Genomic DNA, 25668 nt, shown 5'->3' with positions numbered 1-25668 from the left:
CCTTCTAGTCTGTCATAGGCACTGTTAGATTCACTCTCTCCTCCCATTCCCACTTAATCCATCTATGCCTAAATTCACCTTTGTATGATACAACTTTGATGACATTTATAAGCAGTCCAATTAAATTACTGCCAAAAATTCTGAAAAGTTACTCCATTCTGTCTAATTTAACTTACACCAAGTATAATAAATTATTCACAAAATATCACTGACCTTACTGACACTCAAAGTGTATCCATTGTTAGATAAAGTTATACCATACCAGCATCTTACTAAAATTAAAACATGACTATAATAATAATCAGTTTATTGGTGCCCTTGTTTCACTGGACCTATGCTAACATAATTAATTAATCACATTTTTCTCTGAGCTTTTACCACAGAATCACATCATTCAAGAAGCAAAACGTACAAACTGTGATGTATAATTGCACCATTTAAAACGGTGATCAGCAACCTGTGGGGTCACATGCATCCCGGAGATGCTCTTTATTTGGCCTGTGAGAGTTTTCAGTGACTGGTAAATATAAGTATGCAGTTTGCAAACTACTGAAATCATTATTCTAGAAAGGCCAAAGTTTTTTTTTTGTAGTCATTCAATGACAGTAGCTACAAGATTCAATGTTGAGCAGACTACATTACTCTGCATGCATTGCACAGGATCTTCCATAAATACTTAATATTTGGTCTGATTGCTGGGTTCCATTGTTCAGAGTGTTGATCTGTATGATATACTTTGCTAAACTGGCACTCTGGGTGAATTGAGAGCTTTTCATAACTGCAGCAATCAATGCCATTTGTGCTGTAGGAACCGTACCTGTGGAAATGTGATAGATACTGGGACTGGGAATGATTTGATGGCTGGATGGGACTGCTGAGCATTAGTTCTACAGCCAAATTTCATTGGTCCAGATCCCTGCTTATTAGGTGAATAATAGAAGCAGCAGCATCGCATTTACTGTTGATTGGCAGAATGCCAAGATGTGCTCACGTACATGTTTGTATGTTTGTTTGTGGGGGTCTACAGTTGACCTGGACTTTTTTAAGACAGTACACTGGTTTTGTTTAGCATAGGAAAATATAAGGAGGAGTATTGCAAATGATGCCAGCTCTGCGAGCTCGAGTAGAAAGAAACTTCACTAAATCTATTTTGGCCCAAGACAGGCTTAAGTTGTTTATAGTGGTTGAAGAATTCAATTTTATGTATGCCAACACATACATACTTAACAGATGAGATGGCAGTTGGCACTTTTGTCTTTGTGTATGTGTGTGTGTGTGTGGTGGGTGTGGCCGTGGGGGTGCATATCCTATATCCTAGATTACTGGGTGGTCTGGGGAAGATGGCTTTGTGTTCAAGCCAGCATTTATTCCACTTTCCATTTTTGTAAGTATAGAAATTAGTGCAGTGTTGAATTAAAAAAAATTAAGTTCTTCTTATAATCTCCTTTTCTCTCCATCCTTACTTCCTTCTGTGACATTCCCTGCTGTGGGCCAGTAATCAAGGAGCCTCAATCCTCACCATTGACACTGAATAAGAATGTTCACTTAGAACAAAAATGGATACACACAGTATTTTCAGATGCAGCTCTCTGCACCAAGCACAATTTCCCTTAAGAGCACACAGGGAGCACACTCCAGTCCTGGGGGTGAGTTTTCCTCACCAGGCCCCAAATAAGACTCCACGTATCTCTCTGGAGAAATCAGTGCTCTGTGTCCCTGTTCCAAGTAGCTGACGCACACACACACACACACACACACACACACACACACACACACACACACACACACACACACACACACACACACACACACCTGGAAAAGGCTGGCACAGATTTACCTGCTATACTATTGCCAACCAGACTATAAGGTAGATTACTGCCACCAGCCAGCTGCTTTAAGGCTGTTACTCTTGGTACAATTAATACTTATACAAATGGTAATATTAACAAAGCAGCAAGACATTCAGGAACATGAAGCCACAGTCCCACAAATTAAATGCAATTATTCTTAAAATGTTAAAATATTTTCTAAAAGACCAGCCACAGTGAAAAGTATAGATATATTTAATAATAAATAATAACATACAAAACATGAAAATGCTAAACATCTGTTTACAATAAGCACAGAGTTTCAGATCACAGGAAATATAAAAAAATAACACAGATGGAAAGACTCAGATACAGAAAAAACAATACTTTTAGCTAATCTCACTATTTTCCTAACTGACTGAAGAATTACTATTCCCTTGTTAATTAATAGAGCAAGGCTAAATGAAATGGATGAGTGTCTTTGTTGTCAGTTTCAATAACAGAGTGCTGAGTGTCTTCTGTCACATCTCTCACTAGTATCTAAACACAATTTCAGTGCTGGCTACAGAATAACATTACATCTGATCACCTGATTCTGTGGTTCCCACACTAACCCCTCACTGGAAATTAAGCCAGGGTCTAGCACAGATGTGTCACAATACAAACCCAGAACCCTGCTAAGACTTATTCCAGCATCTGGAGACTGTAAAACAATTCCAACCCTTTCATCCTTCTGCAGAGACTAAGCAGACATTTTCTGGCACACCAGGGTAGAAATTAGTTCACCAGTAAGAACAATAAGAGCATGACCCCAGCCCAGACATTGCTTCTCTGCTGCATTCAGGCCTGTGAGATAAAATCTTTATGGCCTAAACCAAGTCATTTAATTTCAAGCTATTTTTCATAAGGTAAGCTGGGCTGAGCTTAACCTCTTCCCTTCCAGCATGCTCTGCTAACATATATACATTTCGTCAGTTACCATACAGTCTGACATACATGCATATTTCTTTCCTGTCCAGCAGGACCCACTGTTGATACATTTTTAACACAAGCAACTTTATAAATACAGTTTTAACACAAGCATCTGTACAAATCAGTTTGATATTCAAATGACATAAAATTCTTTACAAAACTCCAGCTAGTTATGCTGGCACGTTACACATGCACAGCCCTACTCTCTCTGGCATAACTGGCACTACCTCACATCATCATACCTTCTATAATATTAACATGAACGCCCTCTGTCATACTAGAACATCAGTCAATTTCTCCTCACTCTATCTAATCATGTAATCTCTAATATCTCTTTTAAATATCTTAGAATTGTCTCAGGTTGCGTTCATCGCATATTAATCTATGTAACAAATAATATGACTAGTAGGTTTTTCCTCACATATTTTCTCCCACTCATGTTATTGTTTTTTTTTTTTTTTGCACTATATTAGGAAACATATATTCCATGTTTTTCTCATTCCAATTTTCATTTCTATGTTTTGTAGTGTTAGATGATACTTTGTGAATTAAAATATCTGTAATTGATTTTTGAAACGTTGTGACTGTGGAGCTTTTCTCCTTGTGCCTCCACTGAAAATGGGTACTTTTAAGCCCAGTTGGACTTTCCCAATAAACAAATGTCAACTAAATAAATAAGTTGAGAAAATAGTATCTATTGTGACTGGTAGATAGGAAATTAAAAGGAATACAGCTGAAACTAATACTACCACTGGAGAGAATAACAGATTATCCTCTTTCTGTAAACTTGTTTTCTGGATTATAAATGTCAGAGAGAAATGATCAGGTGCATACAATTTATGTCTTCTTTTTGTCTGCATATGACGGCAAAGAGTACAATTGGAGTTTGGAATCTGTCTTTTTACTGTTAGTTAAGTTTTGTTTTCTGTGATTTGTTTAATTCTGCATTCCAGGGTTAAAATGAAAATGTTTTACTATATTTTATCATGTCATACACTTCTTGCAAAAATCTGTTGTTCAGTGCTGTTGTTGTTGGATGGACAAAGATGTCAAAGACTGGCAGAGAGTTAATGATTTGTCACTTTCTGCATTGGTTAGCCCAGCTGTTACTGTGGTTGAATTGCCTACTACCCTGAAAATTATTCTGTCTGACTGCATTGGGGCTGATGATGACAGGAGATCCAACCATGCAAGTCCAGTGTAGGAATTCTGTCTTGTTTCATCCTGTTAGAAGTTACAGTAAATCTTGCATCACAGAAATACAAGATAAGCTGACCTGAATGACTGGCCTGATCAAAGTTCCCTTCTTTTCCATGTTTGACAGTTATTTAGTAAACAGATGTGAAATGTGAATCTATGTGTTGTTTGCCTGCCTTGTTTCAGAGCTACTACTACTACTGTAACTGATTTTAGCTCTGTCTGTGTACTGCACTTACTGATACGGATCAGGGAAAATACATAGATAGGTTTATAGATTTGATTTTGTGAATAAAATCAAAGATGTAGAAGAAAAGGATGCCCTGAATATCATGTTGGAAGCTTGTGGGTGTCCATGTAGCCACCCAGTTCCATTTTTAATGTATGATACTAAAACAAGTGTAATTTAGAGAGGGAGTTTATGCTATAGGTGTGAAAGTCTTTGAGATATGAAATTTTCATGTTTCTCATTAAGGTTTATATCCAGATGAGGGCAGATAGTTTACACATAAAGTATTTCAAAATGTCTTTAATATGAAGGAATGTTTTCATCAATAGTATAATTTCTGGTATTTTTGTTTGACAGCCTAAAGTTTTCACAGACTGTGAGTGGTCTCTGGAACAATTGATTATTATCGTAAGTACACCCAGAAAAATTATTAAAATGTAGGTCAAAGAAGTAATTGTTATTATACAACGAAAAATTATTACTCAAAAATGTGCAAGTCTACTAGGTACAGTAATCAGTGTGTTCATTGTAAATTTAACACATTACAAACTGGTGGACTTCTTTGAAAAAGTCACTAAGGCAAAGAATGAGGGGAAAACCGTACATACTGCCTACCTTGATCTGGCTAAGGCATTTGATACAAAACATCATTTATAACATGCTGGATAGCTAGCTGTCTCACTGATATGACCCAGGATGTTAGAATCAGTGAGGCCACCTCCACAAAGAGGCCTGCCACTAGCGGAATACCCTAGGTCTGTCTGCTAGGCCCACTCCTCTTTGACATCTATTTCTCTGATGTCAAAGCCAATGCCAAAGGCTTCTGGTTAACCAAGATCGCAGATGATTGCAAACTGGGAGCAGTCATTGATTCCCCCCTAAATGAGAGTACCCTTCCGGAAGGACTAATACAGACTAACACTTGGTGCCAAAGCCATGACTTAAAACTCAATACCAAGAAATGCACTATAGTACCTTTTGGGAAGTCTGCCACCCCAGATAACTACATCATCAATAATACCCTTAAAAGTTGATTCACAAGTCAGGGGATGTGGGAACGCATGTAGACAGCAACCTAGCCTTCGACCAACATGTTTCCAAGGTAGTAAGAAAATCCCTCTATGTTGCTCAACTTATAAGTAAGGGCATGGCATCTAGGTCAAGAGAGGTCATCATACTACTGTACTTGGCCCTCATTAAGCCCATCATAGATTATAATGCCCCTTTGATATGTACCTGACCAGACTCATGTGTCAACTTGAAAGTCCACAAAAATTCCTTACAAAAAAGAATACAGAGAATAAACACAATGTCCTACAATGAATGTGACAAAGCCCTGTCTCTTTACTCGGTGTAATACAGACTTCTGAGAGGTGATCCTTGCCTGGCGTACAAGGCATACCTGGACACTATTTTGATGAATTTTTTGCACATCTGCAAAACAAACAGTATTAGAGCTACTAGATTAAAAGACCTAAATTTTGCTTGCAACATAAGTAGGACATATAGGAGGGACAGATATGTTTCTCAGAGATTTCCCATTCTCTGGAACAGGCTCCCTGTCCATGTAAAGCAGAGTTCCTCCCTATCCCTATTTAAGTGCAACTTGGACCAATGGATGGGTAAGTGGAAATTCATCCCGGTCTGGCTCCTATGTCACTGATGGACAGAGGCAGTCAGTAAATCACTCCCTATAAATGAAATTTATGGGTCACATTTGGGTTGCACAGCTAGACTTTTAAGTGGCCTAGTGGTCTTTAGTCTAAAATAAATGGTTACAGTCACTATATGTTTTGCTCTGCAGAGTGTAGAAAGTAAATTCAACTATTAGAGGGGTGGGAGACAAACTTCCAACCTCCCTAAAGGTAAGGCACTGCCCTTGTGATCAAAGAATTGGAGCTGTGGGTAAATTCAGAATTACCCACATCCAGTGATAGATTATTGTGTAAATGTAAATGGTCTCCTCCCAAAAAGAGAAACACACACACACACACACACAGATCTCTCTCTCTCTCTCTCTCTCTCTATATATATATATATATATATATATATATATATATGGTCCCCTCATCAAAAAGGTTAACTACTATTGCCTTAAAGAACCATTATGAAAGAAACTTGGGATTTTTTTTATCTTACCTCATTTTTATATGCTATACAAACATGTATATAACATTTTAAGTAATTACTGTTTTTTTTAACTCTAATACAAAATTAATGATGGAGTAAACATACTGACATAATTTTATTTTTTGGCTGTGCTTTCTCCTTCCTGTAATGAAGGCTGAGTCCTCAAAAGATAGACTATCATTCTTGGCCCTGTGATAGAGGGCTAATGTCTTGACTGTGACCCCAGTAACCTGGATTCGATTAGCAGCTTGGCAGGTGAGCATTCTCCCATGCCAGCTTGCCCAAAGGTGTTGTGACTGTACCAGTGAGCCTAACAGAAGTGCAGATGGACTAGAGGTAGCAGCTATTGGGTTAGGTGACTCATGCTGCACATCAGTTGAGAAGGGGCACGCATGTGCTTGATTTCATGTATGGTACTCTCCCTGAGCAGTAGCACTATGTAAAGCCACCAGCAGCTGTGGGGAGGGGCTAGGCAAGGCCTGATGGCCTACTCCAGATGCCTGCCTCTTGTCCTCAAAATGAATGAATGTGTCTGTGGGCTCTTCCACTGACAATACAGCAAATGGGCCATAGGGCTAGCTTTCACCCAGAAGAGGAATGAATGGGTCATTTGGCTTTTGGGACAGGGGCTTGTAGATGATCAGTATAAGGTACAATAAAAGATGATATTATCATACCTGATTCAGTCATACCAGATTTTTCTTACCTTTACTCAAAATGGCAGTGCTCCCAATTACTACTTTTTATAAGATTTTTTTCTATTGATGTCTTTTGACTTTTTTAAAATTTTGATAACACTACAAGACGTTTCTTCTTCAGCTGAAAAACACTGCTTAAATTAGCCTTTCCAAAAAATTAAAACCAGCTACTCAGAAAAGTATTTTTGTAACACTAGAATCAATTTTCTTCACTTTGAGATTATAGATTGAAACAGCTACAAGTTCTCAAATGTTCAGTACAATTATGGACCCAGAGGAGAGAAAGAAGGCAGCTGTAAATGACAGTACACAATAAGAGAGCTATTAATATCTAAAAACTCAATGGGGTTATTACCTTAGTGGGTGGGAAAAAATAAATAGCTGCAAATGTTTTGCTACATGGCCTTCTAATAGGCCAGATTTCTTTAAATGTGATGGATAAGATAATGCATGAGTCAGGAAGGCAAATTTCTAAATAAGTATCATGGTATTTCATTCAAACCCAGCATGGTGTTTACTTAAGAAACAAAATAATACAGAAATTCCGGGGAGGGGAAAAAAGAGCTAAGTCATGTCCTTTTACATGTTATACTGGAGAGATCATTCTGTAAGGAGGAAAATGTACTCTGGGAAAAGGAAATGTTCAGTTGAGGGCATAGTTGTCCTTTAAAAGTATACACGTTTGTAACCCTACTTTCTGGATATATACTTAACATATCCAAAGTACTGCTATTACTTGAACTGTACTAGTAGCTATACCTATGACTTATAATATTTTGGCACTGCCTTGACATAACCAAACCCAAACTGGTGGCAATCCAGGAGTAAGTTTAACACAAAACAAAAAGGAAAACCTTGACAATGACTTACCAAGAAATAAGAGCAACTTAAGTGTTTAAAAACTCCAAAGACAAATAATTACCCCATCAAAACAAGCACAGCTTCTCTCTTCAACCAGCATCACTACATACTGTTAGAAAACTTCTTAGAAAACTAAAACCCACTTCTCTAGCTGCAGATCACTTACCACCTGAATTCCTCAAACTATCTGCTGAAGTAATTGCATACCCTGTCTCCATTCTAATAAACAGATCTATATTAGAACAATACGTTCCTACCATTTGGAAGATTTCATCATCACCCCAATCTACAAGGGTGGAAATTCTACTGAATTGTCTATCGCCCTATTGCAATTCTATCTCCTCTATCAAAAATACTTGAAAAAAGTCTTCATAAGCAACTCATGGATCACTTAAATTCTAATAAGTTGTTATCCAGCACTCAACATGGCTTCCGACCACACCACAGTAGCACCACTGCACTTTTGTCATTTACAAACACAGTTAACAACCATAGAAATAATGGAAAGCATGTATCCTCTATTTTTTAACCTTATCTAAAGCTTTTTATATGGTGAATCACAACAAACTTCTACATGTACTCTTTGATGTAGCTTTATCACACTCTACACTTACATGGTTTCAAAGCTACTTAACTGGAAGACAGCAAGCAGTACGTTGGCAACAAAGTCTATCTCCTTTGCTACCAGTTACCCTGGGAGTTCCCCAAGGATCTATTCTTGGCCCCCTGCTTTTCTCCATATTTACTAACAAGCTCTGTACTGTGGCCTCCTCTGCCACAATTATTCAATATGCTGATGACTCTACAGTATTGTGTGCTGCCAGTACCCTTTCTGAACTGCAGGTACTCACTCAATCATCCTTCCACAAAATAGAGTCTTGGCTAACAAATTCCTGTTTATTATTAAACCCCAACAAAGCAAAGCTCATGCTATTCCATCCTAACAAAACTACTATAAACACAGAATTTTTACAGATAGTATCCAGAAATAACACTACTATCACTCCCTCCCACATACCAAACTACTTGGGATCGAAATTGACACTAGTATGAGATTTAACATCTATATCTCTCAATCAATTAAGAAAGTACACAAAAAACTAGGTACACTATATAGGAGCAGGCAATATCTCACAAATAGCACAAAAATAGCTGTTGCCCAAACTCATTTGATCTCAACTCTTTTATATGCATCACCTGTATTTATTAACCTCAGGAAAACTGAGCTGGTAAGACTAGAAGCCTGTTAAAATAAAATAGATAGATATGCAACAAACTCTACATTGAGATCACACCATTGCTCTGCCCTAAGGAAACTACGCTGGTTCGAACTTCCCCATCTCCTACACTTATCTCAGCTTAATATGGCTTACAAAATCTTCTATCATTCTGCAAAAATTCCATCATTACATGACTTGCTAGAGCCCTATTCCTGTGGCAGAATGCTGCAGTCAAACAATAGACCCCACATGCAAATTTGAACAGCACACAATCGTGCTGGAGAGTCCACCTACTCTCATTATATCGCTAAGATTTGTAACTCTCTACCTAGTAAATCACATCCAGCACTATGTTAACTAAATTTAAACAAACACTAAAAATCCACCTTACCACTAAATGGCTCCGATGTTGCTCTGCCCCAGACTAAAAACCCTCCAAACTTTTTACTTTACATACAGCTGTTTTTTTTATTTATAATCTTCCTTCTTTTTTATCTTTACTTTAGACATCTTTTCTTTCTTTGTTATTTGTGGAGCTTTTCTCCCCAGGCCTCTGCTGAAAAATGGACATTCCGTCCAGTCAGACTTTCCCAGTAATCAAATGTAAAAATAAAATAAAATAAAAATAAAAATTTAGCACTTTTGTCTCACAGAGCCATGGTGGTGCAGTGGTTAGCATTGTCACCTCACAGCAAGAGGTTCTCCGGTTCGATCCTCGGCTGGGGTGCCTTCTGTGCGGAGTCTGCATGTCCTCCCTGTGGTCACGTGGGTTTCCTCCGGGTGCTCCGGTTTCCTCCCACATCTCAAAGACATGCAATAGGTGGATTGGACACTCTAATTTGGCCCTAGGTGTGAGTGCGTGTATGTGTGTGTGCCTTCTGTGGAAGGTTGGGTGCCGGGCTGGCAACTTGACACTGTAAAACTCCACTGCCAATCATGAGCAGACATGTGAACCACTGTGGCATCCCCTAACCGGGAAAAGCCGAAAGAAGAAGAAGTCGTCTCACAGAGATTTCATCATAATGACAGTCAAACATTTAAAACTCTAATTTATAGTCTTAGCACATATTACCATTGGTGCTAAATGATCTACATCATTCCTGTACTTGTATCCATACCTTTTGTGTTGCTAACATAACAATAATTGTCTGTCAAGTTTCTTAGATAATAATACTACACTAAATATGTTACAGTTAAAAAATCTTGTCCTAAAATTCATAATTTTGTTTTGATAATAAAAATGTTTTTGATTGTAAAAATGCAATATGTTGTACCTAATCTATCAAATATACATATAACTTATCAACCATACTACTCAAATCACTCAAAATTACCTAGTATCAAAGTTTAGCTGCTCTAATTTTTAAAACTGGACTTGGGGATATTTGTCCATTAAGGCCTGGAGGGGTGTTTGCATTCAATTGTAATTGCCACAGCAATTCCTGATATTTGAGGAGTATTTCCCATTGCCCTCTCATGGGTTAGGGTTACCTGCTCCAAAACTCAGAAGAGAAAACTACTGTTTCCACAATTCCGAAGATGACAAAATAGTGCATGAGTTTCATTTTGTTTTCTTATCTCATAACAATGCTCATAGCCTCTGGATTTCTGTCTTCCCAACATAGTATGACCAACATACCTGACAATAAGCTAAATATACTACCTCTCTTGAGAAACAACTGAAATACCTGTTAGCCTTTAATGTTGTTCCTAAACTAGGAAGTTTCAGATCAGCCTTGTGAGCCCTATGTTTATACTGTTGGCACATTCCACATCTGTAGATTCCTTTTTTATGTTTTTATTACTCTTTTCATTTCTAGTCTCTTTTTCCAAACTATTCTTAATGTTGCATCCCCTTCTGTATGTAACCAATAATGGTTTTGAAAACACAGCCAGACTATTTGGCATTTTTGAAAAAAGATCCCAGTGTTTGATTATTATTTTTTGAATATCAGCAATGTCTTGATTGCACTTAAGTATTAGGGACCTATTAAAATTACCTTCCCAGTTACAATCCCTGTCATGCTACAGTCCAGATTTTGATCCAGGTTTGTGCTTTCATCTCCATTGTTAGCTTGGATCAACATCTTATCAATTCTTTCATTGTTTCCCAAGAGAGGAATGAACTTGGTAGCCCATCCCTGCAAAATTTCTTTCTTAACTGCCGTAACTAGTTCATAGGTTCATAGGTAGGTAATAGGCTATTGGCCCTAGGGCCTATATAAGCCTAGCCAAAAGGTACCCTGGCTTTCGCCACCCAAGAAAATTATTTTCCTGTGCCACTGTCGAGCAGAGCCACAGAAGTGATCCCCGGGATGAACTTCCTGTCTCCCATCCAATCATCAAGATTTTTCTTGAAGAGTGCTAATGAGGAACTTTGTTTGATATAGATAGATAGTTTATTCCAGAGTATGGGAAGTCTCTGGGACAGGAATCTATCCCTCCAGAATGTTCTGTTTATTGTGGTGACAAGGTTTAGGTCCTTATAGCGTGTAACTCATAGGGATTGGGATTTCTTTAAGTGGAGCATGTCCAAAAGCTCTGGGTTTGACATAGCTTTGTGTGTTAGGCAGAGATCGCCTCTGAGTAGGCGATATGCGATGGAGTAAAGCTGCAGGTTTTTTTGAGACGGTCTGTGTAGGGCATCTGTTTGATGCTGGTAATCCTCTTTGTGAGGTATTTCTGTGGCCTTTCCAGTTGTTGTAGTTGTCTTGTGAGGTACATACCAAAAGGGGCATTGTACTCTAAAATGGGTCTAATGAGTGACGAGTAGAGGGGAACAATGACCTCTTTTTTCCTGGATGAGAAACCTTTTGTGATGAGGTGTGCCACGCAGAAGGATTTCCTGACTGCTGTGGCGATGTGATTATCAAAGGAGAGACTACTGCCCATCTGTGTCCCAAGAACTCTTATCACACTTTCAGTGTTAAATAGACTACTGCCTATGTGGTAGGTTCATGGGTACAGAGTTTTTACCAAAAGGGATGACAATGCACTTTTTGGCATTGAGCTTGACATCAGGCATCTGTCTCAACGAGGCCCTTTTGTAGGATGTCCACATCTTTTGGAGTTTTAATTATGGCTCCTAGTTTGCAGTCATCTATGAACTTCGTTAGCCAAAAAACTTCTGTGTTACCCTGTACTTCAGAGACATAGATACCAAACTGGAGAGGACCCAGGACTGAACCCTGTGGTACTCTACTTGTCACTGGTCTGAAGTTGGATTTGGAGTCTGCTACTTTCACAGTGTGGGTTCTGTCAGTGAGCCAGTTGGCAACCCATCTTGTGACATAGGGATTTATACCTAGTTTAGTGAGTTTATCTATAATTCCAGAGTGGGGGATGGTGTCAAAAGCCTTGGCGAGATATAGATAGGCTGTGTGAACCACCTTACCCTCATCTATGGCTTTGGTGACTGCTTCAAAGAAGTCTATCAGTTTTAGGAGACTTGGTCTGCCTTTTACAAACCCGAACTAGGGTGGGGTCCTGAGTTTGGAGATTACCAGTGTCATTGTTTATAAGTTCCATGATGATACATTCCATAGCCTTGCAGACCAGGCTCATTAAGCTAATGGGGTGGTAGTTTCTGGGGTCTGTGGTGGCTCCCCCTTTGTGGAGTGGGATAACCATCACTGTGCGTCATTCAGTGGGCACATAGCCTGAGGTGAGGCTATGATTGAACATGGTACTTAGGTGGGGTGCCAGTTCGTTCTGTAGTTCATTTAGAACAGAGCCTGGGATGTTGTCAGGTCCCATGGATGCTGTGTTCTTGGCTTTGGAAAGTGTGTTTTTTACCTGTGTAGCCATGATTACAAGAACTTTGCATTCTTCTGGTATAGAGATGGGCCCTTTAGGGGATGACAGGGGGGTAAAGTTAGCACTGAACCTATCTGCCAGGATGCTGGCAATATCAGTTGGTTCTGTATATTTAGTGCCATTGTGCTGTAACTCAGAGCAGATCTGAGTGCTGCCATTAAGATTCTTGACATAGCTATAGAATGCTTTGTGGTTGTCTTTAGAGTCAATGGCGATTTTGTTTTCATAACTAGCTTTGGAGGATTTTATGAGGGATCTCAGCTTCTTACCGAGGCTGACCAGGAAGTTTCTCCAATCATGGAATTTTACTCTTTTTTGCAACAGTTTCTTTCTTCTGTTGTAGAGTTTGTTTATGGCAGGGGACCACCAGATTGGCTTCCTTTTTTTGGAGGATAGCATCTTGGTTCTGTTAGGGATTGCATGATCCATGCACTTGTGTAAGTGCCTATAAAGTGCATTTGTGTAGGATTCAGCAGTCATACCTCTATTGTCCATCAGCATGGGTGTCATGAAGTTTGCCACTTCTGTCTTAAGAAGTGTGAAGCTGACTTTGGAGAAATTTTTTACTGTGGTTTCCCTAATGGGGACTGGGGAAGGGATGTGGATGTCTAGGGTGATTAGCTTGTGGTCGGATCTGACCAACGAGGAATTGACCTCTGGTGTGGAGTACCAGTTGCCCATGTTGGTAATAACCAGGTCTAGGATATTGCTGCCCCTGGTGGGGGTGTGGATAAGCTGATCCAAGACATTGGAATTTATGAATTCCAGAAAACGTTGAGCACAAGAGTTGGTACATGAGTAATTTTCCCAGTTAATGGTGGGGTAGTTGAAATTGCCCATTATTAGGGTGTTAGGTTGTACCCTAATATTTTCCAGTGTATCAAGAAATGAGGAGTGGGAATCCTGGGGCATGGTGAGGGATCTGTAGCAAGCTACAATTTGGATTGCGGTCTTGTCCAGAGTTAGTTGCACTTGGATAATCTTGGATGCATTATGCTGAGCAACTAGCCTGGATGTGTGGATATCCTTAATGAATATGGACATGCCTATGCCTTTAGTGTTTCGGTCCAGGTTAGGTGGCCGAAAGGTGTGGTATGAATTATAGCCTGGTAATGCAAGGGTACTCTCTGGAGCCTTGAACCAGGTCTCTGTCACTACACAGATGTCGATGTTCTCCATTTTAAGGAGTGCTTCGAGTGACTCCATTTTGAAGTTTAGACTTCTAGCATAGTGAATTTGGGTAACCTCATTCTAGAAAGAGCTATTCGCAGTGCTTTAAATTATCTGTTAAATCCTTGTATTCAGAAGTCATACAAGCCACTCAAACCATTTGTCCCTTTACTATACTCCTTATCTGATGGAAAGGATGATTACCTCTGAAATACAAATATGTATTGGAAAAGTTTTCTTTTCTATATAACTTAGATTTTAAACTTACTATTCGACAGCTCCTTAATTAAAGTAATGTCAAAGTAGTGCATTTCATCACTTTTAATTATGTAAATCTCAAAAACAGTAGTGGAGTTGATGTACTCAACAAACTCTTGTAGTTCCTCATTTGTACCTTTCCATATTATAAAGATATCATCCACAAAATGTAAATAACAGTCAATAAACATATAAAATTGAGAGTTGAATACAACCTTTTTCTCCAAATGTAGTAAAACAATATTAGCAAAGAGGGGAGTGCAGGCAGCGCCCATAGCTACTCCACTTATTTGCTTATAAAACTCCCCTTCAGAGTACTTAAAGTTGTTACTGAGCACCAACTCCAAACTTTTCCTAATCAGTGTTAACTCATTAACACTCAGAAAGTCACAGTCAATCAAAATATCGATACACCATTGCAATCCCAAGGAATGTTAAATAACAGAGAACAAATCCTGGACATCAATAGTAATCAATAAGTAATGAGGTTGAAAGAATTATTTACCTTGGTTAAATAATCCCATGAATCAATTAATATATGACTACATGACTATAAAGACCAGGAATGGGTTTAAGTTTTCATTCTATCAATACAGCAAGGGGTGGGTTTTGGACCTAGGTGCAACTACTATGGATCTAAGGGGTGGATCTGAAGCATTTTTATGTATTTTGGGTATACCAAATATAGACAGAATAACAGGTTTTGAGACTGTAAGGAAACCATAAAGCTTCTTATCAATTAATTATACCTTGTAAGGAACTGTCTTCCAAAATCATATCAATTCTCCTGTAAGCCATATTAATTTCATTCTTTGAAACCTGAGTATACCTCAAATCACTGTTTAATAGTTGTAACATTTTGGCTGCATAACTCCAATGGTCCATAATAACCATCCCTCCACCCTTGTCGGGTTTTATAGTCCAAATACCTTCACTGGTGCTCAATTCTCGAAAAACATTCCTTTCATAGGGATTTAAGTTAAAAACTCTTCATTTCTTTTTAGAAAGGCAACTTCTTACCCCCTTGTTCCAATAATGCTTCAAAACTGGAGAGCACAGGATGCAGAGGAGGGTTAAATGTGCTCTTTCTTTGGTAGAAGGAACTTGATTCACTAGTCCCACTATCAAAAAATATTTCCAATTAACCTATGGAAGATGACATCTCTCGAGGAACAGATTAAAAGCCTGAATGTGGCTATTAACAATGACCTACTTTTCCCTGACTACTCGACCAAATTTTGTGGTGTTTTTAAATGGGTTGATGATTATGGTTCATCTGTTTTTCACAGAAAACAGAAGAAAGTGGTCAGGGATGAGAATGATTAAAAGAAAAAAGTAGTGTATGCGGATCCTCAGTCAGGAAAAATGGAGTTGGGAGGCACCACAATAGCTACACCAGCCATCATGTTCACCTGGTTGAGGTAATTTCTGATAAGTTTTTAGTGATGGAGGAGATCCCACAGAGATTGAGGAGATTGGAAGAGAAGAGAGTGAAGGATCAAAACAAGAGCTTTGAATCATTACCTACCGAGGAGATATGGAAACAACAGAAGGGCAATTATGGGAGCAAGTGACAATGATGGACTTAACACTGATATCCCATGATCATAGTCAAAGTACTGTTCTTGCATTTGATGATGTTAAGATCTGTAACTATTCTCATAGAGTTATTACACTTGATTTTGGCTCCCTTTTTCTGAAGGTTTTCAAATTTGTTCCTGATGGATATCCCAACATTGTTGACATTTTATTAGAACTGAAATTTTTTGTTAGAAAATTAAATTTGAATGTATTCTGCCATCTAATAAGGAATCTCCAACAGATTTATGCAGGCAAAGTACTTTTAATCCACCTTTGTTATCACCCATTGGACTTTTTGAAAAGTTTTGTGAGAATGGCATTAGGGAATCGTCCAAAAGAAAAAAAAAACACATTTTATAACCTCACCAGCAATGAAAAGCAACTATTAAATTTGGTAATTGAACGATTTTTGTGAAATCTTAGGAGTGGTCTCCTTTATTATTTTTTTGTTGCTAGAGAATACCTGTGTGTGTGTGTGTGTGTGTGTGTGTGTGTGTGTGTGTGTGTGTGTGTGTGTGTGTGTGTGTGTCTGTGTGTGTCTGTGTCTGTGTGTCTGTGTGTGTGTGTGTGTGTGTGTGTGTGTGTGTGTGTGTGTGTGTGTGTGTGTGTGTGTGTGTGTGTGTTTTCACTGTTTAATAGTTGTAACATTTTGGCTGCATAACTCTAATGGTCCATAATAACCACCCCTCCACCCTTGACAGGTTTCATAATCCTAATACCTTTACTGGTAATCAGTTCTTGTAACACATTCCTTTCATCAGGATTTAAGTTAAAAACTCTCCATTTCTTTTTAGAAAGGTAACTTCTTCCCTCTTTCTCAAGTAATATTTCAAAATTGGAGAGAATGGGATGCAGAGGAGGGTTAAATATGGTGTTTCTCTGGTAGAAAGAACTAGCTTCACTAGTCTCACTATTATCAAAAATATTTCCAAACTGATTTTCCTCAGAAACAGTTTAATGTCAATAAAAGCTCACTAACTTCAGTTCTAGCAGTGGGTACAAAAGTAAACCCTTTCAAAAACACCAAAACGTGGTTGGGATTTAACTCCAACCCACTATAGTTGACATTTTAATGTTATTAAAAGAACAAACAGCCCCTTCTGTGAGTATCCCACCAGGCTGCATGTCATTTGTATTTTAATATCTTGTGGGGCTTAATTTCTCCTTCCACCCTCTGCCCCTCCCTCTGCAGGATCCAACATTGTCTTTGGTGTACCATGTATCTTGGTCAGCACCCATCTGTCGGTTCTAAAACCTGTTTGACCTCCTCAAGGGGGAAAAAAATCTAAAGGGTCCCGGAGATAATGAAATGATTCACTAACTGGCAATTCTGTATTATCATTAATTTGTCAATTAAAGTTGTTGTCAAAACCTGGCCCAGGGTAATCAAAGTTATCACACCTGGAAGAGGTGTTGTACCCACGAAACCTAGGTAACTGGTAGGCTCTACCTTCAAGATATTCCTTCTTATCCCTCTCTAGTTTACCTAATTTACATTTTCTTATTTTTAACATTTTCTCGTCCACATCTTTTAACACAGAGAAATATTTATTTTTATGCTCATCAATGGTAAACAATAAATCCTTCTGTATTAAACTGTTCAAAACACAATCTCAATATATAAAACATTAAATGTTTTGACATTAGTTTTTATAATTATATTCATAACTTCCAGTCCACAACTGTTGAAATCTCAATCAATCATTGCCATGACATATGAACTTTGCAGTATTCTCATCCATGTTTTCCATTTTATTTAAAAATGGCTTGAGAACAATTTTTTAATTCATAACATAAACAAAGCCTGTTGCACAGCATTCATACCTGTCCCTTGTGTTTGGAGCTTGTCTTTAGCTAAAGATGCTCAGACAAATCCTTATCCATCCTGACAGAAAAATGATTCATTATATATCTACAATTAAAACCTTTGAATATATTGTCCTTAGCTTAGATCAACCACTTATTTCTGAAGCCATAATAACAATAGCAGGGTACATGTTGCTAAGTGGTGCATTTCAAAGAGCAACCTGGAGAACAGACTGTGTGTGTGTGTGTGTGTGTGTGTGTGTGTGTGTGTGTGTGTGTGTGTGTATGTGTGTGTGTCTTTTCACATCTCCAAGACAGACAGCACTGCAAGGCTCAAGGTAGCCACTGAAAGGAAGCATCTTCCGGGGTAGGCCACTTCAAAGGACTCACAAACATACTCACCCACCTTCACTTGATTGTTGCAGCTGGGCAATAACTGATAGGGCTTTCTGGGCAGGAACCAATGGGCTGTAGGCATTTATCCAGCCTTGGGAAGCCTAGCTGTCTTGCCCCATGAAATAAATAGGTTAATTGGTACAGGTAGTAGAGCCATGGGGGGGTAAAGAATGTAGGTGTTATTATAATTTCTTGTTGTAATCATGTAAGTAAGTGTGAAAGATGTGAATAAGCCAAACACGACAAGGAGATGTGTGTTTGGAGGACTGACCTGCATCAAGTACTGGTGAGGGATCTACTTCAGAATCTCAAAGTTTCAAAACTTTGAACTTCAAACGGCCGAGACCATAAGATCTAAGTTTTAAAACTTCGAAAACCTAATTAAAACAAAATAAAAACAAAAAAAAAATGCTTATGTTTTTGCAGGGGGAGAAGCCCCCCTGACCCCCCACACCCCCTGCTAAATAAATATACCAACTCCAAGATCACACTACAGTGAGGAAAACAGTAAATATCCCATTCCACACTGTACAGCGATCTCTGTTCAAAATGTTTGAAGTTTGGAAACTTCAATCTTATTGTCTTGGCTTTTTGAAGTTCGAAGTTTTAAAACTTCGAGCTTCTGAAGGGGATCCCTGATGAGATCCCACCCAGAACACTTTTGGGAAATATTTAAGGAAGAAGGGCAATGGGCATCAATCTCATAAAGAGAAAGGCCACAAAGATGGTGAGGAGTCTGGGAGTTTGGTGTATAAGAAAACATCAAGAGCACTGAGGATGTACTCCCTTAAGGAAAAGGTGGAACAAGGAGAGGCACAGACAAAGGATATAGGAGAAACTGAAGATGAAAGGTGGTGAAGACGCGGGCATAAGTAGCAACATGGAGGTAAAAATCAAGAAAGACTTCAGGACCTGCTGCTTATTAGAAAGGGTAATGGAGCCTTGGAATACATTAATGGTGGAAGTAGATGAATGCAAGGGAATTAAGGCAGCCTGGACTACATGGAGGACAGGAAAATGGATAGGAGGGGAAATGAGTTATATTAAACTCCAACCCGATATGACAGATATCAGCTTACTCATATGCTTATATTCAATATTCAAACAGAAGCAGAGTTCTACAGAACAAAATAAATAAAAAATGGCTCCCTATTGAAATGTTGGCATTTAATATGTTGAGTGTCGACACGCTGAAAAAAGGCCAAAAACTGCTCTTCTCCTTTAAACCTCTTTAAAGACTACCCCCTCAAGTTATATATCCCACCACTGAGATTACCATACCTTGGAGAAAAGGGAACATTACAGGAAATGACCATCTTATACTTAGTATATTTAAGTCTGTTTTTTGGCTATTCAATCTCCATTTTTTGGGGCTCACTTTAGCAGGTCCTGACATTTCAAATGTTTCCTGAAAGGGCCTTTCAAATGAGAAGGCTTATGGAATGAATATAACACCACCACTGGATGCTCCAGACCCTGTACTGACCTCTCACCTTTCTCTGCAGCTACCCTGGCTGAATATTTCCAGTCAGAACATGCTACCTCCCTTAACAGCTCAGAAGAGCCATATCTCTCATTTCACCTGAAACAATTCCTTGAAATCATAGAAATGAAGACATGCCCACAGACATCTTGGCCAATCATGGTAGTGCTGGAGTGAATTAGTTATTTTCATGATTCCCCAAAAACAAAACAAACTATGTAGTCCACCGGTTTAAACATTTATTCAGTTTGTTCCTACAACAGGTCTTACCCCTTCAAATGAAAAAGAGACACGGTTCCATTTATTCCATAATCTAAACCCTCTTGCAACCCACAAGACTAACACCCAATCTCACTCTTTTCTCATAGGTTCATAGGTGTACTAGGCTAATGGCCCTGGGGCCTTTACAAGCCTAGCCATAGGATTACCCCGGCATAGTGCCACCCGACCTTAGTTCCCAGTGCCTCTGTCAAGTAGAGCCACTGGAGTTATCCCCGAGGTGAATTTTCTGTTTCCCATCCACTCATCAAGATTTCTCTTGAAGAGGGTCAGCGAGGTGCTCTGCTTGACATGTATTGGAAGTCTGTTCCATAGCATGGGCAGTCGCTGGGTTATGAATCTGTCCCTCTAGCATGTTCTGTTAATTGTGGTCATGAGGATGAGGTCTCTGGAGTGTGTGGTGAGGAGGGATTGGGATTTCTTTAGATGTAGCATTTCCAACTGAACTGGGTCAGACATGGCTTTGTAAGTCAAGCAGAGATCGCCACTAAGCAGGCTTTATGAGACAGAGAATAGTTGAAGTTTTTTGAGTCTGTCCATATAGGACAAGTGTTTAAGGCCTAGGATCCTCTTTGTGAGGTACCTTTGCGGCCTCTCCAGTTGTTGCAGGTGTCTAGTGAGGCACATGCCATATGGGGCATTGCACTCGATGACTGGCCCAATGAGGAAAGAGTAGAGGGAGACAATGACCTCTTCTTCCGGGATGCAAAACCCTTAGTAATGAGATGTGCCACATAGAAGGACTTTCCGGCCACAGTGGCAATGTAGTGATCAAAAGATTGAGTCTGTTTATGATCAAACTGTAGACTGCCTATACAAATAAAAACCTTCTCTGAACCAACAACACAGATTTATAAGACTCAGAAGCATGCCACCAGCTCTATTAAGTCCTACAGTCTCAAAATTAACAGGAGCTGCCCACGTCCTTTTAACAGTATACTTTTTCATTGAGTTATCAAAGCCCTTTAACACAATCAAATACACTCTTCTATAAAATTTGTTTTGCTTCTTCAGCTTTGAAACTTCCACAGTCTCCTACTTTAGTGATTACCTATCTGACAGTGATTTCTTTGTCAGTGGTGATTAGGAGCTTTCCACCTCACGTTCTGTCTGAGTATAACGAAGGCATCTTTGTTGGACTCCTCATCATATTATTTGTTAACAACCCCCTTATACAACACCACACTAACAGCATATTCTGTTATGCTGATGATATAATGAAGCACATATGAGATGCATGCTGTGACAACATCCATAAGCAACAGTCTGCCCTTTTTGTTATGCTGAGTTTCCGCAGTGCTGTAATTATATTTTAATGCAAGTGTTCTAGCAAACATGTTACTGTGCATATGCACTAAAATCTGTTTATTCAAATGCTTAACATGTTCTGTGAACATTGTCTGTTATGTATCCTTTTTTGTTGTAAACTTTAGCATCTTGTGAATGCATCACCCAAGCAACAGTTAAAATTGATCACTAGTGATCAGACCACCAACCTGATAAACAACCAAAAATAAATAAATTAGAAAAACAATAAAAAATAAGATGCCTATATGACTTCAGCTAATTTTACAGTTAAGAGAAAAATAAAATTATGTATGATTGACCTTACCTTAAGATAGTATATTGGCCTTTTCTCATATGTCATTCCCAGGAAATTATGTGTCACCACCTCACTGTGTTTCTCTGATATGTCTGTCATCCACTGGTATATCTGAAAGGATTGACACAAATGCATCAGTTTATTTTTATTTTTTATTTGTTTTGTATTTTTTAACCATAGTAGAGCACAGCTTCACATGGACCTTCTTCAGACTCTGTCTAAGAGAACTGTATAATTAAGTGACTTGCTGAGTGTGAAGCCCATGCACCGGCCCAGTAATCAAGGAGCCACTATCCTCACCACTAACACCAGTGAGGGGTGTGCACATTGGGAAGGATAACAAGTACACACACAGTAAAGTAAAATTTCCCTTAAGAGCACACAGGGATCACAGTCAGTCTGGGGCTATTTTCTCCAGATCCCCAATAAGACTCCTCACTGGCACAGCTATAAGGTACAGATCTCAGCTGAGTGGTCAAGCCAAAACCTCCAGCACCCTCTTTGTCCAACCAGTGCTTCATGTCCCTGCCCAAGTAGTTGACACACACACACTTTGAGATATGAATTATATACAAACACACCTGGGGAAGGCTGGCACAAGTTCTCCAGCTATGCACCCACCTGCCCAGACTATAAGGTAGAAATCACTGCCACCAACCACTACTTGTCAGCTACTATAAGGCGCTTCCCAAAGGGTGACCAGTTCCACTGTGCGCCATTACTGTTATCCAAATAGTAAGTGTAACCCAGTTCTAAGGCTACTGGAGTGGCTTATACAGTATCACCAAATACATGCAAGTACTCTGAGAGCTTAAATTATCACTGCACAAAACAGCCACAGTTGAAAGGTTTAAAAACATTTAATAATAAATAATAAAACACAAGACAATACTCATCAATTCAACACAGTGCTAATATACAGTTCAGAAATCACAGGAAAATACTTTAAAACAATATTGTAGGATAGTCTGACAGAAATATAGAAAACAGCTAGACTAATCTGGCTATATTCCTATCTGTCTCTAAGAGAAATTATGTTCTAAATTCTACTTACAAGGCAAAGTGCTGGTGAGTTGTTGTAAGCTCTGAAGACAAATACAAAATGCTAAATATTTCTCTCTGGGAAAGTCTTAAATTGATAATACACATCACTGCTGAGTCATTTCAGATTACATCATTCTTGACACTTCTACTTAAGTTTCCCAGGCTCACAGAACTTAAAATTTTAACATTTCTTTTTGTAATCTACACCTGCCAGGAAGCCGCACCAATAGAAGACACTTTACATGTAAACCATAGTAATTATCTCTGTCTTAGAACAATGGAAAGAATTTCCTAGCCCAGACATCCTGTCTCCTAGCTTGAGATCAAAAGTCATAAAATGCCTTACTCATCAGCTTTCTTCCAGCAGGGTGCACTGTGGTTAAATTTTTAAAGTTCAGACCGTAACACAATTTTCTTACATTTGTTACACAATCCTGCGGATCATATTAATATTTACAATGACATAAAATTATTTATAAAATTCTATCTGGCTGGGCTGGTAGCCCCTCAGTTTTTCATACTGAGAATTACACAGTTAGGCAAATGGAGCACTGAGAAATAAAACCGAGTACCACAGGAAGCACCTTGTTTACAGTTTATAACCTTAGCTCTCTGTGCTAACGGCTAGACTTAAAGAATATTCTAGTGACATAATTTGCAGAGCTTACCTAATTTGTTATGTTATTCTCAACACAAGCCATGTGCCAGTGTCTAGTAAGGAAGCAATGTTATACATAGATGAATCTATTCTTATCTTGCCAGAATGGTCATTTACTGCTTTGCTTTAAGTATACCTGCCTTGCAGTACCTACAGTCCTCCAACAACATTTCCTATTAAGGTTTCTTGCTCATCATCTTTTTTGTTCTCCTTGTGCTGTTAATTAACATATCTTTTTCTTTACAGATCACTGCTTTCCCTTTCCCCTACTTTTGGCTGTATGTACATACATAGTCACATGCATGTGTGTATGCAGCCATCTATATAGATGCACGTATAGATACATTTTCCATGTATTTTATGGACATGTAGACATTGTCATGCATAGACAGCTACCTAAACACATAATATGCCAAATATGCCTCTTTTGTTAAGGTTTCATCTCACACACACACACAATAACAGATACACACTCCTCACATTAACAGGGGTGTGTACACTTTTTATATCCACTGTATGTATGTGTATATATATATATATATATATATATATATATATATATATATATATATATATATAAACTCACACTTTCAATGAATTTTCTTAAATACAGAGGGAGAAGGGACTACTACTTACTAATACAAAGATTCAGAAGGAAGTGAATATATATATGGCTGCTCAATGCCAGAAGTCTCAACCTCAAGATGCACGCACTCGAGGCCCTTCTCAGTATGGAGAACATCGATGTCTGTGCTGTGACAGACTGGTTCAAGGCTCCTGAGAGCACCCCAGCACTATCAGGTTTTACCTCATATCATGCGTTCCGGCCCCAAAACCCGGACAATACCAAGAAAGGAGGAGGGGTATCCATATTCATCAAGGACACCCACACCTCAAGATTGGTGGCATCGCACGATGCATCGGAAACCATCCAGGTGCAATTAACCATAGGCAAGATTGCTCTGCAATTTGTAGCATGTTACAGGCCACCCTCGCAAACTCAGGAACCTCATATGGCCTTCCTGAAAACACTGGAGGGGATAAATGTATCTCTGAACACCATCATACTAGGTGACTTCAACTACCCTAATATAGACTGGGAACACTACTCAAGCCCAAACACTCTAGCCCAAAAGTTCCTGGAATTCATAAACTCAAATGCCATGGAACAACTAGTCACCATCCCCACAAGAGGAGAAAACATACTTGATCTCATCATCACGAACATGGGAGCACAATGTTCAACGCCGGAAGTATACCCCTCACTGGTGAGATCTGATCACAAACTAATCTCGCTGGAGGTCCTCATCCCGCCCCACCGAAATGAAAAAGACCACAGTAAAGAACTTCTCGAAAGCCGACTTCACACTTCTAAAGACTAGTGTGGTCTCCTATAAGGCCCCTGAGCTGGCGGTTAACATTACTCAAACCGCTGAATCACTTACAAATGCCTTCTACCAGCACCTGCAGGGCTGCATGGATCAGGCAATCCCAAGCAAAACAAAGACTCTTTGTACCAAAGGCAAGCGTCCAGTCTGTTGGACCCCAGCCATAAACAAACTCTACAACAAAAGGAGAAAGCTACTACAAGATAGAGCAAAATCCTTAAAAGGTAAGACACCGCTGATCACTATAAGTAAAAAGCTAAGAGCTCTCATAAAATCATCCAAAGCTAATTTTGAGAAAAAAATAGCTAAGGACTCTAAAGACAACCATAAGGCATTCTTTAGCTATGTCAGAAACCTAGGAGGAAACTCCCAGATATGCTCAGAATTAGTTCAAAATGATGTGAAGATTACTGATCCTACAGACATTGCCAACATACTGGCTGACAGGTTCAGTGCAAACTTCTCCCCTCCCCTAAAGGAGAGATATCTATACCAAATGATTGTAGCCCCAAACATCTCTAACGCCCAGGTGAGAACTGCTCTCTCCAAGGCAAAGAACACAGCATCCATGGGACCTGATGGTGTCCCCGGCTGTGTGTTCCATGAACTCAACGAGGAATTAAACCCACAGTTAGGACAGCTGTTTAATCTTAGTCTCACCTCCGGATCATTGCCCAGGAGTGGCGCTGCGACTGTGGTCCCACTCCACAAAGGCGGTGCCTCCACCGACCCTGGAAATTACCGTCCCATTAGCTTGACAAGCCTTATCTGCAAAGCCATGGAGCGGATCATAATGGATCTCATAAATAAAGACATAGGGAACTTGCAGACTTTGGATCCAACCCAGTTTGGCTTTGTCAAAGGCAGATCATGCCTTTTAAACTTGGTTGACTTTTTTGAAACAGTCACCAAGGCCATTGACGAGGGAAAGGCTGTCCATACAGCCTACCTAGACCTGGCGAAGGCTTTTGATACAATACCTCACTCGGGTATCATTGAAAAACTCATCAACTTAAATGTAAACCCATACATTACAAGATGGGTTGCAAACTGGCTGAGTGACAGAACCCA

The 25668-nt window shown here is 39.1% G+C and overlaps 1 protein-coding gene across 2 annotated transcripts in view; it reads right to left on the bottom strand.

The window, feature by feature from the left end:
* Nucleotides 1-25668, bottom strand: part of LOC122792929 (carboxypeptidase O-like) — a 392520-nt gene that overhangs the window by 210652 nt on the left and 156200 nt on the right. For both annotated transcript variants that reach the window (XM_044060502.1, XM_044060503.1), the window contains exon 5: nt 21517-21618. In XM_044060502.1, coding sequence (XP_043916437.1) covers nt 21517-21618 — 102 coding nt within the window. The remainder of the gene's footprint in view (nt 1-21516; nt 21619-25668) is intronic.

The sequence above is a fragment of the Protopterus annectens genome, chromosome 2.part0 (genome assembly GCF_019279795.1).
Source record: "Protopterus annectens isolate FY-2018-M chromosome 2.part0, PAN1.0, whole genome shotgun sequence".
Taxonomy (NCBI): domain Eukaryota; kingdom Metazoa; phylum Chordata; order Ceratodontiformes; family Protopteridae; genus Protopterus; species Protopterus annectens.
The sequence above is the reverse complement of the archived record's forward strand: the minus strand, read 5'-3'. Positions and strand labels throughout refer to the sequence as shown.